Source organism: Asterias amurensis, chromosome 12 (genome assembly GCF_032118995.1).
Source record: "Asterias amurensis chromosome 12, ASM3211899v1".
Taxonomy (NCBI): domain Eukaryota; kingdom Metazoa; phylum Echinodermata; class Asteroidea; order Forcipulatida; family Asteriidae; genus Asterias; species Asterias amurensis.
In genome coordinates, this window is record NC_092659.1 from 8,962,636 (window position 1) to 8,980,361 (window position 17,726).

Consider the following 17,726-nt stretch of genomic DNA (forward strand, 5'->3'; position numbering starts at 1 on the left):
TTAAGGATATGCGTTAATGAGTGATAAAGCATAGAGGGAACAAGACACTCGTCGAAGGTGTGATAATGGTTTCTGCTTATTACATATTACCGCCGTGTGTTTGTGTGCGAGATCATTCCGGAATGTTTTACTCATCAGTTCGTGTTGGCAATTAGGGGGGATGGGTGTTGGATGTGGTGAGATGACACGAACATCACAAAGATTAATGTCACGATGTTGACAGTCTATCTGCCGTAGCATTCCCATCGGGGATGGTACATCATTCACACTAATTCTAAGGCGTGCATTCTCACTCAAATCGCCTTGTTTTCAAATCAAAGTATACAAATGCACTTTTCGAAAATTCACGGACAAAACATACTCAGATATCGTCTGATTACAGTAAGGTAGTGACCCAGAAAAATAAATTGTGTAATTGTTTGTCCGAGAGCCTACTTGTAGAAAGATAGTAAAGATAGTAAACAGCCTGTGAGTAATCTCGTCTGAAGTGCCCCCCAAAAAACACCAAACATTTAAGCAGCTCTTCAACTTAAATTGTGCCCCCCACCATTTGATTAAATTACTAGTTCTTAAAATTACCTAAACTTGTCTTATAGTGTGTAACTTAAAGACTAAGTAGAATGGATGTTTTCCCCGTCCCAAAATAATAGTAACTTTAAAAGAAAATTGTCACGTTGTTCTTTAAAATGTAGACTTGGCTACATCATTTTGCAGACATGCAAAATGTTTTTCCAAATTACTACAAAATAACTTACTCGACTGAAAGTACATAATCATTCCCAAGTGTCCAGTGAAATAGTTTCGGCATGATATTGTTTCCTTTGCAAGAAAAGTAAAATTTTCTATCACTTTAGGGCGATGGTCAGCCGACCATTACTGAAACGTGCGGGAAAAGGGTTTGTCTGACAGTTAAAATACATCACAATTTGCTCTCGTTGTTACCAACGCAATTAACTAAAAAAAGAAAAAAAATAATTCTACTAGAGTTTGCACAAACTTTGCCATTTTTGACCATTTCTATATTATACAAAGAGCAGTATTAGTTTACGAGTGTGAACATATAACTTTCGGCCTTTGGTTGTCTTTGTGTTAACAGCAGAGTTCTTGTTTTTGCGCCATGATTGCCATCAAGTTCGACATGGCACACTAGAAATGTTCACTATTATTTGTTATTAAAGGAACACGTTGCCTTGGATCGGACGAGTTGGTCTATAAAAAGCGTTTATCTATAAAAAGCGTACAATGATCCACACAAGTTTGCCTCGAAATTGAGTGGTATTCCTTTCACTGTGCGAACTAAAACGGTCGGCCATTTATGGGAGTCAAAAATTTGACTCCAAATTTGACTCCCATAAATGGCCGACCGTGTTAGTCGACGAGGTAAAAGGAAAACCGTCCAATTTCGAGGCATGTTTGTGTTGATCATTGTATTCTACTTTTACAACATCTTTCTACCCATATGCATTTTATTAAAAAAAACGGTTACAAACGCTTTTAAAAGACCAACTCGACCGATCCAAGGCAACGTGTTCCTTTAATATGAGGCATATACCAGCATTCTCTCCCACTTCAAAGCAAATACCCGCACGCTGGTTAAGGTAATATCTAGCCAAACAAAACACAATACTATTTTACTCTCACGTGATGTAGTTTGCTGTTATAACACTCCAACATCAATAACATGTCAAGCTCATAAATCATTGTCAAAAAGGTTAAAGGGTTTTGGTACCATTTGTAGATCAAGTTTTTGACCATGACATGAATCCCTACTCACTGTGAATGAAGATTTATGTGTAATATAATTTACCTAATATAAGTTCCAGCTCATTATTTGTCAATTTGTTGAGAACCCCCAGAGCGATGTTTTCTGGAGAGTCCCGTAAATACCAATACTGGTAAATACGTTTTACATGCTAAAATATGTTCGTCCCCTGAGACGAAAATTATTTTCGTGACATTGTTTTACTCATTTCTCAGTAACTACATTTAATACCTCAGCAAATAAAATTTAAAGGGAAGCTTTTTGATCGTCATTGTCTTCAAACTGTGTAAGTGTAAAATAAATATGTTGACAGTTAATTTTGCGTGGTACAAAAAGTACCCTGACCCTTTAATCCAATACTTATACAAGTTTCAACTGACACCGTTGAATCCTCTAGGAAAAATAATCACGTCAGTGTCTTGGGAAATCAAGACGATTGGTTTGGACTGGATTTAGACTCCCGTCTTGACATTTTGTGTTATTACATAAAAAAATATCATCATGGGATGTAAGCGCATAATTCCACGGTAAGCATAGAGCCATGAAATTGGGCCCGATCAGTGATACTCGGTAACCTCAAATGAATCAGGGATACATTTTTCTGGGTCATTTATTGCGTATTTAGGTTAGCTCTGACCCACTTGAGTTGATTGTCTACGTTCGGTAATTGGAACGCACTGTGTATTCTAATCTATATGTGTAGACATATAACATAAAACTAACCTGCGAAAATCGTTTTCGAGATATTGCTAAAAGAATTCTGTGGCGCTCATGTCCAGTAATGAAATACACAAATCTGAAAAACGTTACTGTCAGTAACACTTCTCAGATTCACATTTTGGGGGATAAAAGTCTGTGATAACGTTTTCAATAAACGCAGTTCTTTGGGGTGAAAGTTTCTCAAAATGCATTATACTATACAAAACTGCTTCAGTCCTACTTCTTACCAAGTAACTTTGTATTGCAACTATTTTGTCGGAGTACAAACGTAAATACCCTGCTGTCGATTTCTAACTTAGGATTAATCTTGGGACGAGTTAAGTTCCGTATCCTTAGACGTTAGGACGCATTGAACCCATCCTAGGTTAGGGCGAGTTACTCGTCTTAAAGGAACACGTTGCCTTGGATCGGTCGAGTTGGTATTCGAAAAGCGTTTGTAACCGTTTGTTACAAAATGCATATGATTGGAAAGATGTTTTAAAAGTAGAATACAATGATCCACTCAAGCATGCCTCAAAATTGCGTGGTTTTCCTTTTACCTCGTCGACTAACACGGTCGGCCATTTATGGGAGCCAAAATGTTGACTCCCATAATGGCCGACCGTGTTAGTTCGCAAAGCAAAAGGAAAACCACGTAATTTCAAGGCATATTTGTGTGGATCATTGTATTCTATTTTCAAAACATCTTTCCAACCATGTGCATTTCATAACAGTTACAAACGCTTTTTATAGACCAACTCGTCCGATCCAAGGCAACGTGTTCCTTTAACTCGAGATAGGATTAAATCCTAGCGTTTCGTGAAATCGGCTGCAGTGCCTTTACAAAATAAGAGGGGGAAACCGTTTTTTCTGCTGGTTTTAATGAATGCTCGATGATTGTTTAACTGACAGGGCGTTTGTAAGACCGTAGGCATCTTGCTTCATTTCTTCCTCCTTGCTACCTTCTTCTGGATGTTGAATGAGGGGATATTCCTCCTGTCTAAGACCACATCAGCCAAGACGAGATGGCTGAGATTGCCAACTTATTTCACCGTCGGATGGGGTGAGCAATAGACTGTCGATGCAATCTTTCATCATATATTTCAGAATTGTGTCACTTTGGACCCCCATTTGTGTGGATTTACTATAGGTTTCCCCGTCTAAACTCAGGAAAACTTCATTTTGATTTAAGGCCACCGGACACCATTGGTTATTACTCAAATTAATTGTTAGCATAAAAGCGTACTTGGTGATAGCTTAAAACATTGTAAGAGACGGCTCCCTCTGAAGTAACATATTTATTTTAGAAAAAGGTAATTTCTTACTCAAATGTTAAAAGACTTCAGACCTGGAAACCTTCTGAAAGCACACAATTAATTGTGCAACAAGGGTGTTTTTTCTTGAGTCAAAATTTTCACAGACTTGTTATTTTATGCATAATTATGTTTAAATGGAGTTGCTGATCTTTGACAGTTACCAAAGCTGTCCGGTGCCTTAAAGTCACCTAGAAGTGGTATTTTGTCAAAATAAAGCTTCTGTCACTAAAATATGTGTTTTGATGAGTGGAATATGAATAAACAATTAACTGAGGTTTACAAAAAAACTAGTTTCCATGTTTTTCACAAATTTGAAAATAAGCCCGACCCGAGAGGGCGCTGTTCGGGTTGCAATCGAGGCGCGATGAATCGCATGCAGTGCCAACACAGTCTGCCTCGATTGACGTAACAAAAGGGGTAGGCGTAGTCACCCCCACACAACTTTATTTATTTATTTATTTAAACATATAAATCGTTAGAAACAATTACTCAAAAAACTATTTTATTGTTCAGAAGCATATACTCTAATGTTTGAAGAAAACAAAAATCTATTTCCAGGTGACTTTAAACCTGCATTCAAATTTCCTCCAATCCACTAAAGTGTGGTCTCTTTTAGCTGTTAATGCATTCGTGCACACATGATTTCGTTTTTCTCATCCGGATTCGCTTCGGTCACTCTATTTCATTTATAGACATCTGAGAATACACTTTGATTACTCTCAATTTGAATTTCGCCTACCTTTTACACTTGATTAAATTAAATAATTAACCAGCTCTCGCTGCTGGCTTTTACGAAATTGAATGTGCGTTGCGGCCTACTGAGTTTGAATGATCTAATTAGAACATCGAGTGCTAAACTGAAGGACTCATTTTGACTGTTGAGTGCTGATTTAACGGAACATTAATTTTCAAAAGAAATCGAATGAGCCGCTGTTAAAATGAATGGATTTGTTTTTAGTTGGTCAGGAAAACTTTAAAGTGAGTGTTAAAGGAACAATAAAGAATTGCTGGCAGTGTAAGCACTTTATGCAATCCACAATATATACAAAACTGACAAACCTGTAGAAGTTTGAGACCGATCGGCCATCTGGGTCACAAAAAAAGTGAAAACCGATAACACATTTTGCATGACATCGTTTAAAATTTTATAAAACGCTCACTGATCGCTAAACTCCAAACGGGATATTAGTTATTTCTCATCAAATATGACATTTCAGACAAAAATATTCCAAGGGAGTGTTTTCTACAGTCATCATTATTAGACTGTGTATTCTTTGATGTAAATCTGTGATCTTAGACGATTTGTTTTGTTATCAATTCTTTATCATTCCTTTAATTACTAGAATCTTTACATACACAAACCTTAATAATGATGGTTTAAAGATTCTTTTAAAACTTTTTTCCAGTATTTCCTTTGATAATAGTTGGCGTAACAATGGCAGCATCATTTGTATCATACGACACGGTACACAGGTAATCCATCGTTCAGAGACGTTAAAGTAATGGGCTTATTGGAGTGTCTTTGTGGGGTATTGTAAACAATCGAACATTGTACCCCACAAGGGAATTCTTTAGAAAAGGGAATAATAGAACAATGGTCGGATCCATAAACCAGATTCATTATTGGGACAACTTTCGATTAGAAGCCATTTTCGGTCCCAAAACAAATGTGCACACAGGGTGCCAGACCAGACTGCACATTGGGTTGTGCTGGGTTTGGACCGAAAATAGCGTCCAGCAACCACATGACCACAGAAAACTGGTAGGCCTACCTCAATGCCGCTATTGTCTTATAAAACATCTTTACAACCAAATTAATTTTTGAATGAGCATGCGATGAGGATCATGAGTGCCGTAATAGTCGAAGAGAAAGTCCATTGACAACTTCGCAATTTTATCGGGGCTGAAACTTCCTAATGAGCTTGATCCGTCAAAGTGGAGGCACTTTACAGCTGCCAAAATAATAATGAAATTGAACAAATATTATTGAATATAACAGATGCTGGTTAACCGTCGGGAATGGAGGGATTTTTGCGTTCATCGCTCCTGCAGCTGCCGTCATCTTGGTAATGCCTGTACCTGCTTAACATTTTACTTTCAATTATTTTAATCATTAGTTAGTCAGTCGGTGCTACCCCTAAAACTTATTTACATTTAAATAATTTCCAACATTACATCTTGCCATAAAGTTCTCAATAATGTTCTTAATTTGTTTATCAGCTGGGTAAAGTTTTTTCAATGTCACTTTTACGTGTTACAATTTATAGGAACACTGATTCCTAAAATCATTATTGTAATATCAAGTAAAAACAAAACTTCACATAGATTTTAAGGTTTGCTTATATTTTGTTATTGATGAACCTGTAGAATTGAAGTCAAGTCGTCGGTTGCCTTGATTCCCACTATTCCAGCTGATAACTTGTAGTAGCGGCCGTGCGATTTGTGATCCCAACACACATGACGGCTTGATTTCAAGTCTAACATGCTTATATAATGACATGTTATTCTTGCCCTTGTAGATTAACATCGGAATCATCATTCAAGTCATACGAGTGTTCCTGAGCCTCAAAGCCAACATGAACAAGAAGAAGGTTGAACGGATAAGGCAAGTATTAGACATTACTGATAAATACATAGTGTTCGAGAAAGATAATGGACCAATCTGTGACCACAACTATCTGAACATTTGGTTGTAAACGGACGGCAGTGGATAAAAAGAACCCAAATTGTGCCCAATGCCGGCATTTCCAATGAGGCCACATGAGCCCGATATCGGCATTTCCTATGATGCAAACGAGCCCAAATGTCGGCATTTCCAATTATGCAAACGAGCCCAAATGTCAGCATTTCCTATGACGCAAACGAGCCCAAATGTCGGCATTTCCCGTGATGCAAATAAGCCCAAATATCGGCATTTCCTATGATGCAAACGAGCCCAAATGTCGGCATTTTCCATGTACGAGCCCATTATCGGCATTTCCAATTATGCAAAACGAGCCAAATGTCGGCATTTCCATTGAAGCTAAACGAGCCTAATGTCGGCATTTCCATTGAAGCTAAACGAGCCAAATATCGGTATTTCCCACGACGCTGAATGAGCCCAATGTCGGCTTTTCCCATGAAGCCACAGCGAGCCCAGTTTCGGAATTTAATATCGGCTTTTCCCATGACACAAAACGAGCCCAATGTCGGCATTTCCCATGAAGCTAAACGAGCCCAATAGTGGCATTTCCCACGAAGCTGAATGTGCCCAATATCGGCTTTTCCCATGAAGAAACAGCGAGCCCAGTTTCGGCATTTACTAGGGTGATATAACGAGCATTTTTAATATCGGCTTTTCCCAAGACACAAAACGAGCCCAATGTCGGTATTTCCCATAAAGCTACAACAAGCCTCTAGCATGAGTTGCAGCACATCACCACTTCTCTACAGCGGAATGGATACAACGCCAAGCAAGTCAAGACTAGCAAGCCCGTCCCCCCCCGACCAAAGGGTCTCCTATACCCAAGGTCAAACACACACACCCACAGTTAGTTTACCATACCTAGGTCCCCCCCTCTCATCGCCTCCAACGCATCTTCAAGGAAGCAGGTATCAAGGTGTATCACTCCGCCCCGAAGAAACTCCATGGCTCTTTCCAATCGCACAAGGACAAGAAGGACCCCTCCGCCCGTGCCGGAGTCTATCGCATTCCATGCGAATGTGGTAAGGTTTATGTCGGGGAAACCGGGCGTAACCTTTCCACTAGACTTAAGGAACACCGAGCACACGGAAGGAGGGGGGACTTTGATAAATCCGCCATCGTCAAGCATTCCCACATCGCTGACCACCGAGTGAACTGGGATGCTGCTGAAATCATCGCTCCGTTCCAGGCGTGGCACCCTAGACGCATTAGAGAGGCCATCGAGATCCACAAGCATGACACCGTACCCCAAGACATCGGCTTCCACATCAGCGACATCTGGCTCCCCCTTCTCCCGACCAATGGATCTTCTATATCCACGGTCACACCCTAGGCCCCAACTATTAGACTGCTTTGGGTCATTTATACCCTCAGTCACCTAGGCCCCACACCCTCACTATCCCCTGTGCTTGTTCCTACTGACACGGTTTAGTGAGCACACACCCCCCCCCCCCCCCCCCACACACACAACCCCCAAGGCTCCACAACAGGTTTCACCACGCATCATCGAGTTCACTTCCCGCCTACATTTCCCGCCTTCGTGCATCACCGCTGATCCACCGCCTAGTACTTAAGCAGCATGCAGCATCAGAGTCCAGCATTCTCCAGAAGACGAGTCCAGCATTCTCCAGAATACTGATCGAAACGTCGAGTTAACCCAACGGTTCTTTTCAGAATCACCCCAACACATTTAGAGATTGTTATTACATGGTGTTACCGCAAACTCTTCTATATCTTATCTCCACCATGCAGTTTCAAATCCTACAAGCCCAAATTCGGCATTTCACATGAAGCTAAAACGAGCCCAAATTCGGCTTTTCCCATGAAGCCAAACGAGCCCAATGTCGGCATTTCCTATGAAGCTATAACGAGCCCAATGTCGGCATTTCCGATGAAGCTATAACGAGCCCGATGTCGGTATTTCCCACGAAGCTGAATGAGCCCGATGTGACGTTTCCCACGATCTAAAGGAGCCAAATATCGGCATTTCCCATGAAGCTTAACGAGCCCAATATCGGCATTTCCGACGAAGCTGATTGAGCCGGAACTACACCCAATGTCACTCAGAAGCCATACAAACCCGTCGTCAGAGCGCCCCTAATTCCGTCGTTTTCTCGATCGAGCCAGAACGAGCCTAGCGTCCTGAGAGCATAGCAAGCTCATTCCAATTTTGTCGTCTCTCGAGTGTCGAAATAATTATTCTCGAGCTCGAGAGTCTATTATCAAGCCCGATGTCGACATTTTCTCTTTAAAGCCGCGCGATCCTGTTGACTAGACAGGTCCAATGTTTGCCTTTCCTGACGACTGACGAATTGAGCCAAAACAAAATCTCACATTAACACAAACTTGTCAACACAAACCAGTCAACACAAACTTGTCAATACTAACTTGTCAACACAAACTCGTCAACATGAACTTCTCAACACAAACTTTTCACCACAAACCTGTCAATACAAACTTGTCAACACAAACTTGCTCATGAGAGATTTGACACTTCGCTTTGCTGGAGTCGGTCTAGCTATGTAGTAAGTATTGTGACACATACACTGCATATATATATGAGTGATGATTCTGAAGAGAACCGTTGTTTTTATACTCGAAATTTCAATCAGGGTGTTCTGAACCACATGTTGATTTGAAAACCATCACAATTCATAGAAAGAGTTTCATGTACACGGTTTCTCCAGAAACCTCTCTCTAGATAATTTTGCACATGTTTTTTTTTCTATGGAAGGTTGCCCCAAAACAAGCCTTAAAGTCACTCTTTATAACGGCCTACAAAAAGAAAAACTGTTATGATGAAAATATCTCAGGGGAGCTGAAGGTAGCATCTGATATTCCTCTTCAAACAGTTTACATTGTAGGATGGAGGGAAACATGCACCAGGGCCCAATTTCATAGAGCTGCTTAAGCACAAAATTTTGCTTAAGCGAAAAATTAATTGCTTAGTAAAATCAGATTACCGGCCAAGACTCCACTCAATTGTTATGCTAAGTAAACAACAGCTAAATACTAGTCATAAGCAATGTATATGGCATGAAATTTTGGCCAGCGAGCTATTTTCATGCTTAAGAAAATTTTTTTGCTTAAGCAGCTCTATGAAATTGGCCCCAGGCAAGGAGTTCCAAAGAGAAGCAGTACGTGAAATAAATCTAATGGAATGACTCTTTGTTCTAAATCTCATCAAAGCAAAATGGTATGGGTGCGAAGAAGCAGCAGAAAGTCTGGTTTCACATTCAACAATGTATTTGTATATTGTTCTTAATAGGCATTTTCACAGTCTTCGTTTTAATTTGATGTTATAGGATTGCTCTACGGGCCATACTGTTGACCCTGCCTCTACTTGGTTGTACGTGGTTGATTGGACTGCTATCGTTCAACGCTGATACGTTGGTGTTTGCCTACATCTTCGTTATCTTGAATTCTCTTCAGGTTTGTTCAATTTGATACTTCACCATTTGTTTGTCTGTTGTGGTTTTTTTTTTTTTTACGATTCCTTATACCGTTTCGTTGTATAAAAGTGCTCCATAAGACAAAATTTAATAAATTCATTGTTGATTCTGAAGTCTCAAAAGAAAAATCGAGGGTTATTACAAATTTCGATCAAACAACAAATCACAAAGGAAACTGACTGGGTTAATTTTAGTGCAATAATTGGGTGAATAAAGAGAAGATTGACTAGAACGGAAATCGAACTTGCAACCTCCGGATTAAAGACGCACCCTATTAAAGACGCACCTTTTTTTCACAGGACTCAGGAAAGTATTGAGTATACAGTGCTAATGGGAAATATATATATATATATATATATATATTCTTTATCCCCGATGCAAATTTAACATCTATTAAATAAAGTTTTGTCCTATTTGTTTGTTGCAGGGTGTGTTCATATTCATTCTGTACTGCTTACTCAATGACGAGGTGAGGATAATTTTAAATTATTTGCCTTCATTTATCTGTCTCTTCGTGTTTTAATACCATCGACTTATGAAAAGTCATGTTTTAAATCCAAAACACTCGATATTTTTGTTAATGGGTTATTTTGGTTGATTATTCATTTCAACCATTGTTGTTTTTCTTGTGCTTTAGCTGCAACGAATGTAGAATTCAATATTGTTTGAATGTTAGATTTTTAGTAATCGTTTTAGATTCATTAGAATCACAAGATTTGTTCACCTATAACGAGGGTCTCCAGTGAGATCAAATTGTGATAGACTCATAAAGTGGGGAAACAAAATCAAGTCTCTATACCTCTCACTATAACGGCTTAAAATGTCATTGTATTCGACACCTATTCCAGAACGAATTTTGTCAAAATCCCAAAACATCAAATGACATTTAAAAAAAAGTTCTAACTCTTGTGATCTTTAACATCTACAATATTTCAAGTATTTATTATTTTAACTTACCAAAAGTGCACTTTAGCATTAAAAAGTACGATGGGTAATCAAGAAACAACACTTATATAACCTGAATGACAGTGCAATTTAAATGCCCTCAGAAATACGGTCAAAGTCACGATTATGTCATTTGACAACGCCACAAATCCCCTACAAAATAATATCAAATTGTTCTTCATTGAATACACTAAAAAAGCGATCACCTAATATAAGGAAGTTTATGCTGTAATGAATATAATATGTAATTGCAGTTGAAACCTCGAGGATTTGAGTTCACTTTACTCTTCCAAAAACTCATGATAACAATTTGATTTTCTGCAACACTCCACCCTACTTTTTAACTCCCATGCCACGCCCCTATAAACCAAGCTCCGGAGTATCGTACGTGCTCATTCCGACAGGACAAAACGCAGTCGATCTGCTGGATTCACCCCACCCAACACAAACGTGGCTAAAATATGAGCCCCAAATTCTTCCTCATGAAAAAATGTCCCCCTGGGTGGCGACTTCAAAGGTAGGGATTCTTTGCATCCAATAATTGCAAGGTGTTGGTGGATCTATGCTTTAGACATTAATGTCACACCTCTCCCCAGTGTCAGGTGGTTCTCGTGGTATCTCGTGGTATTTTAATTTGTGAGCTTTACAACTTGTATGTGCAAAAGTCACTTCACGCTATTGTTGTTCATTTACCGGAGGGGATTAAATCACTCCACGCTACTGCTGTTCATTTACCGGAGGGAATCAAATCACTCCCCGCTACTGCTAGTCATTTACCGGAGGGAATTAAATCGCTCCCCGCTACTGCTAGTCATTTACCGTAGGGAATCAAATCACTCCACGCTACTGCTGTTCATTTACCGGAAGGGATAAAGACTCTCCACGCTACTGCTGTTTATTTACCCTATTTGACAACAAATTCCAAATACCTGCATTTTTGTTTCTATCGGTTGATGAAACAAATGGTTCTACGGTAGAACCCATGGCTGCTTGGATGCATTTAAAAAGCACTTCATTACTTGGTCAATGAACGCTTCAAAGTGGTCAGTGGTTAGCTGCAGGACTTACAATTCACCGATCCAGTCGGCTCCGCCAACGACGCACGTGTGAGCAAGAACACATGGGGCTCTCCAATGCCTTTCTGCACAGCTCATAGATATAGAATAGAATAACTAGATCGGCCGCGCACATACGCGGGTTCTGGCATGGGGGCCGCCATTGCAATGGGAGATGGGCAATGCATTGCCTATGGCCGTGTCCGAAACGGCGACTTTGGCTACAGCTACGGCTAGATCGCGCGCGTCTGCCTATTCTTCAACACTGGAAGACGCGCTGATCTAGACGTAGCTGTAGCCGAAGTCGTCGTTTCGGACACGGCCTATCTCTCCCGTGTACATTTTCTGTGCGTTGCCGTCAGCACGTGACTCTTTGCCGTCAGCACGTGACATGTAGCGCGTCAAAGGCCTATCTCCCGTGTTCATTTTCGCGCGTCGCCTTTCGAACGTGAATTTTTTACCGCGTCCATGGCAAACAAAAACTTTTTCTACACAGGCAATGGCGCGTATGTACGCGCGGCCGATCTAGTTATTTTAATTTTATATCTATGGCACAACTCTGCCGCGCGCGCCATGATACGCGCATCTAAACGCGCACACATGTCGGACCTTATTTGTCGGACCTTCGTTGCGTTGTGATTGGTCAATACGCAATGGGGCGGAGCTTAATGGATCGGTCTATCATAATGCCGTGGGTTCGAATCCTAAGATAACTGCTGATTCCACAATCACTAGAATAAGTATTGTCGTTTAGTTACGAAGTTTACAATTTCTTGGTTGCAATTCAAAATCAAAGACGTTAAAATCAATGTTCGTCTAGAGAGATTGGCTGTCGCTACCTTGATGTCTGTATATGTTTGGGTTTAGAAAAATAATGGCTGAACGTTTTTACGGCTGCGTTCATGGTTTGAGTATAAACTGGCGTTCATGTTTTGAGTGTAAACTCAATAAAGATGAAGATTAGAATGAAAGTTTGAGCCAGAAAAACTATGGCCAATTAATTTTTATTTGAATGTTTAAAATCAAGTGAGAGTAAAAAGTTGAGGGTAAATTAGCTGTGCTTTGCTTTGCTTTTTGTTGTTGTGCTGCAAATATGTTGTTAGTCAATGCACACCCACTGTTGGTCTCACCACTACCACTCTGCGAGGTAAGAGGTGGAGGGGTGGTGGTGTTGGAGTTGGTAGGTTCTGAAGGGTCTATTAAGGGGGGGGGAGATGAAGGGCACAAATTAATTGTCAATACCCTTCCTTAGGTATGGATCATTCGATCAATGTTTGTCCATTGCTTCATACGAAGGGAGCAAAATGACGCACCAAAGACCCCGATACAGCCATTTTATCGTTGTATCCAAACCGGTATACTAGAAGGGCAAAACACTCCATTTTTGTCATTGGTTCCATTTTGGTTGGTGGTTGCTCTTGCGCAAGAGGGACGAAACAGGTGTGTGGTTCATAAAGGTAGTTCACCGCAGTATAGAAGTGTGGGCAGAGGTTAGGGCCAACAGTCGATGATGGGCACACTCATATGAGAAACAACAGCACATTAGCGCTTCCCCGCCATCTGCTGCCCATGCTTCCCCCTGGGGCCAATTTCATAGAGCTGCTTAAGCAAAAAAATTGCTTAAGCACGAAAATAGCTCGCTTATTTTACACATGTTACTGGCCAAAATGTCATACCATATACATTGCTTATGACTAGTATTTAGCTGTTGTTTACTTAACATAACAATTGAGTGGAGTCTTGGCCGGTAATCTGATTTTACTAAGCAATGAATTTTTTGCTTAAGCAAAAATTTTTGCTTAAGCAGCTCTATGAAATTGGGCCCTGCTCATTGGATACCACCCCCTACTCGCCGGGTCTAAAAGCTGAACTACCCCTTCCCCACTCCCTCCCCCATGGTAAATCATCACCTTTTGGGATACCTAGTGCTACACTAATCCATGCATTGTCAGTATTAATTGCAAACAAGTGGTGTATGTTGTATTATGGTTGGTGTACGCTTTCCATGTGTTTTACCTGGTCACCGGCCCTATGGCAGTCTAGAGACAGACCGTGTCCGAATTAGCGGCTGTGGCTATGGCTACGAGTGTTGTAAAAGACGTTCTTTACTTCTACGCATAATGTCGCAGCGATCAAGCTGTAGCCCTGCATATTGAGTATACCTAATAAGTGATTATTGTTCCTTTTTCGAGTCACAGATAAAGAAAGGCTTGCAGAAGCGACTAGCAAGCTTGCAGAGTTTGTCCGGGAGGACGACCAACACCAGGACCAGCAGGACTGCCACTGGGGCCAGCAACAACCACCAGCCCAACAGGGTGAACAGTAAGACCACGCCCGAGGGATACCAGGAGGCCGTGAAACTTTAGGTCTGGCCTGATGGTTGGCCAATGAAGGTGTGGAAGGGGGTTGTTCAAATACTTTGGTGGGCTGTGTCTTTTGATAAACAGGATGCAAGGGTATCGGGGGGGGGGGGGTTGTCGATGCAAGGGAAATGTCCCCCAGATACTCTGTCCTCCATTATGGCAAGTTAACACGGGCTGGAGGGGGATTCAAAAGAGATCATTATCATAAGAAGTTTTTGCACAGATCGCCGTATGGGGAGAGAATCTCCTGCCACACCTGCAGCAGATGAAGTCAAACCTAGTCTTCTTTAAGGATCTTCGACTAGGCTTAGACGAACAGAGAAGCGATTATCATTGTATGTGAACTCAATATCTTGAGTAATGTCTTAAAACCAAGACTAAGTAGAACTCGACCAAAGTAAACAAAAATTTAAAGCTTTAAGTATGCATTAAAATGACGACGAGAAGGTGTGTTGTGGGTTTGATTGTATAATGGTTGAATGACCTAGGGTCGATTTCACAAAGAGTTTAGGAGTCCTAACTTTTAGGACTAGTCCTAAGGGGTATAGGCTAGTCCTAAGTTAGGGCGAGAAACTCCCCAAGTCGAGATGAGACTATAGTGGAACTCTTCGTGAAATCCAGGGCCCAATTTCATAGAGCTGCTTAAGCCAATGGTCAATCACAATTACTTGCTTAGTAGAAACTTTATAAGCAAAGTTGCGTGTTGGAACCACTGGCACCGCATCTACAAGATCGTACACTGTATTTACTTTTTAAATCGACCCTTGTATGTATCGCATAGTTGTATTGATTAAATATAGGTGTTTTTAAGTGTGAATATTTATACCAATTAATATGTAATTCTTGCATCAGAGATAATTAACTAGTTTTTTTTTATTATACATTATATAGTTTAATGACTCTACGATGATGGAAGTAGGAGCGTATTTTATACTCTAGTCGTGGGTCAAAATGTGAATTTGGTCCCCAGAGATGTGGTGCTTTCCGGAGGGCGGGAAAGGTATGGTGCTTTCAAGTACTTCTTGCGATATCAGTTTAAGTCCTTTCTCGTTAGGTCATGTTTGATCATTGTTTGCATCATTGTGTAGTTTTCGGTGTGCCAAAAGGCCAGGGGAACAGTCTGTGCCCTTTATAAGATTGTTTAGGAATTGTATTCATTACTACTGGGAATAAGACTAGCTGGGTAAAGATCTCGGGATCATAACATTTTAGGTAGAGCGTCTCAACTAAATGTAACGTTTTTCTTCAAGTGTACATGTACGTGTATAGTTTTAAACGTTTTTCGCATACGCTTGTAAAGATGTAATGCTGTGTGAATAAGAGAGACTAATTTCAATTTCATTAAAATGGAAGGTACGACATTGGTGTTTTCGAAATGGTCGTGTACGAGGTCAAAACCCGAAAAAAATGAACAAAAACCTGAAGATGTGTCGTGGTTTTATCTTTTGGAGACGCCCCGATCCCTCCCTCGAAAGTGTTACATTTTGGATGAACATGGCTCTTCCAATCACTCACAAAAAATACTCTAGCAGGCTTTGTCCTTTATCTTTCAACATCAGAAGTCTAAATAAGTTTAGCTAACAAAAAGAAGAAAACGAGTCTTTCTTACAAATGAAAAAGTTCCCAACCCCTAGGCCAGGTATACAAGGTCAGAGGTCCACCCGAGGTGAGAGAGCTACAAGGAAAATGTAGAGAAGACATGTGTTCACATTCCTTTCAAACTGGAAAAGGTTATAAGATGCAAGACAAGTAGAAGTTCTAAAAGTTCATCAGATACCAGGCAGCTAGCAGAACATGTCACAATACAAGTCCTTCGAACAGACAGTGAAGGGTGAGAAGATGCAGTAAAGCATACTGCCACCAGGAATATTGCCCTCTTTGAGAGGGCAATATTTTATTTGGCAAGGGGCAGGTCTACTGAAAACCTACAGGTTTTTGTGAAGCTTTTGAAGAGGCACAAAGGCAAAGACCAGGGGCAAGGGAGGCCGTTTTGCAAAGGGCTTTCCTATGGGGGGGGGGACTGAAGGTTTGTGGGAAACTTTTGAAGGGGCACTTAGACCAAAACAGGGGCAAAAGAGAACATAGCCTCAAGTAATTCCATCCCTGTGAAGGTTCATACAAAAGAGACAACCAGCGAGAGACTTTCTGAGCACATGCCACAACTTCTACAAGACCCATAACCATGGGAAAACAACACCATTTGTCCATGGCATCAGCCATTTTTTCATAAGGGTAACGACCAACAGCAGGATCTGTTAACTTTTCGACTTCAGTGAACTTATGTGATCACTAAAATGTGAACTATATTGAACCTTCCTGTAAAAAGCGTTATTGCCTTAATTTATGAATATATTAAAAATAGACTCAACATTTTAATCGTAAATTAAATCGATAAATTGCCTTAACTACATGTGTTTAGAAAATATTAATGAAGACGTCTTGTCTGAATAATTCTTATGACTGTAGATATGAAAAAGTGGAAAGAGTTTTTAATTTTGCGTATTATAAAGTAAAAATTTAACTCTGCATTCTTATAAGCACTGCATAATTTATTTTTCTGTTTGAATTTAATAAATCACTGATTATTTGAGGCAAATAAACATGTGTAGATGATTTTTATTTGAATGTTTTTTCTTGAGCCTGATTCAACCATGTATAAAGCTTCCCAAGCCAGTGCCCAATTTCATAGAGCTGCCAAGCACAAAAATGTGCTTCGCATGAATTTTTTTGCCTCGATTAAAACAGAATTATCAGCCAAACTGCCACATGATTTTCAGGATGAGCAAACAACAGCTGAATACCCTTAACAAGCAATATGCAACAAATGGATATTTGGATGGTAATCCTGTTTTTATGAAGGAAGAAGTTTCATGCTAAGCAAATGTTTGTGCTTAGCAGCTCTATGAAATTGGGCCCTAATGGTACAACTACAAGGTACCAGTGCACAATAATGTTAGTTGTGATGGGTTTGATGTGGATACCAAGCAATGTCTCAATGCGTCTGAAAAACACAATTGTTGGACAGTTACACACTAGAATCCAATAAAAATAAATGAAAATGTCAGAACAAAAGAGCCTCCATCTCCAGCACATGGGCATGTCTCTCGTAACAGTCATCTCCCTGTGAGAAATTATCACTTTTTGTTTTTAAATGGGTCACTACCCTTTTAGGAAACCGCCATAAATTCTTCATGGAAGGTGGACTAAGCTCACAGGCAGACCCAAAAAGACCGTATTAAATAACCCCTTTGTTGATACGAGTCGCCGTCATATAGGGCAAACCGCATGCGCGTCTCAACGCGTGTCGCGTATATGAACGAAGCACACAGCAAGCAGCTTTCCTGGTTTGATTTCCATGGCACACATACACACACCATCACAGATGCCATGTTGTGGGGCAGGTTTTTGAATGGTGACGTTATATTCAATACGTTCTATAGACACATCAATA

At 40.3% G+C, this 17,726-nt stretch overlaps 1 protein-coding gene across 3 annotated transcripts in view; it reads left to right on the plus strand.

Annotated features, from left to right (window-relative positions):
• LOC139944876 (uncharacterized) overlaps positions 1 to 17,608 on the plus strand; it is an 85,456-nt gene extending 67,848 nt beyond the window's left edge. For 2 of the 3 annotated variants that reach the window (XM_071942023.1, XM_071942024.1), the window contains 7 exons: positions 3,374 to 3,524; positions 5,184 to 5,250; positions 5,777 to 5,843; positions 6,297 to 6,382; positions 9,766 to 9,892; positions 10,340 to 10,381; positions 14,111 to 17,608. In XM_071942023.1, the coding sequence (XP_071798124.1) occupies positions 3,374 to 3,524; positions 5,184 to 5,250; positions 5,777 to 5,843; positions 6,297 to 6,382; positions 9,766 to 9,892; positions 10,340 to 10,381; positions 14,111 to 14,278 (708 nt within the window). In that variant the 3' untranslated portion in view covers positions 14,279 to 17,608. Of the gene's footprint in view, positions 1 to 3,373; positions 3,525 to 5,183; positions 5,251 to 5,776; positions 5,844 to 6,296; positions 6,383 to 9,765; positions 9,893 to 10,339; positions 10,382 to 11,229; positions 11,375 to 14,110 lie in introns of all 3 variants that reach the window. The other variant, XR_011787033.1, reaches the window with a different exon arrangement.
• The last annotated feature ends 118 nt before the right edge of the window (positions 17,609 to 17,726 follow it).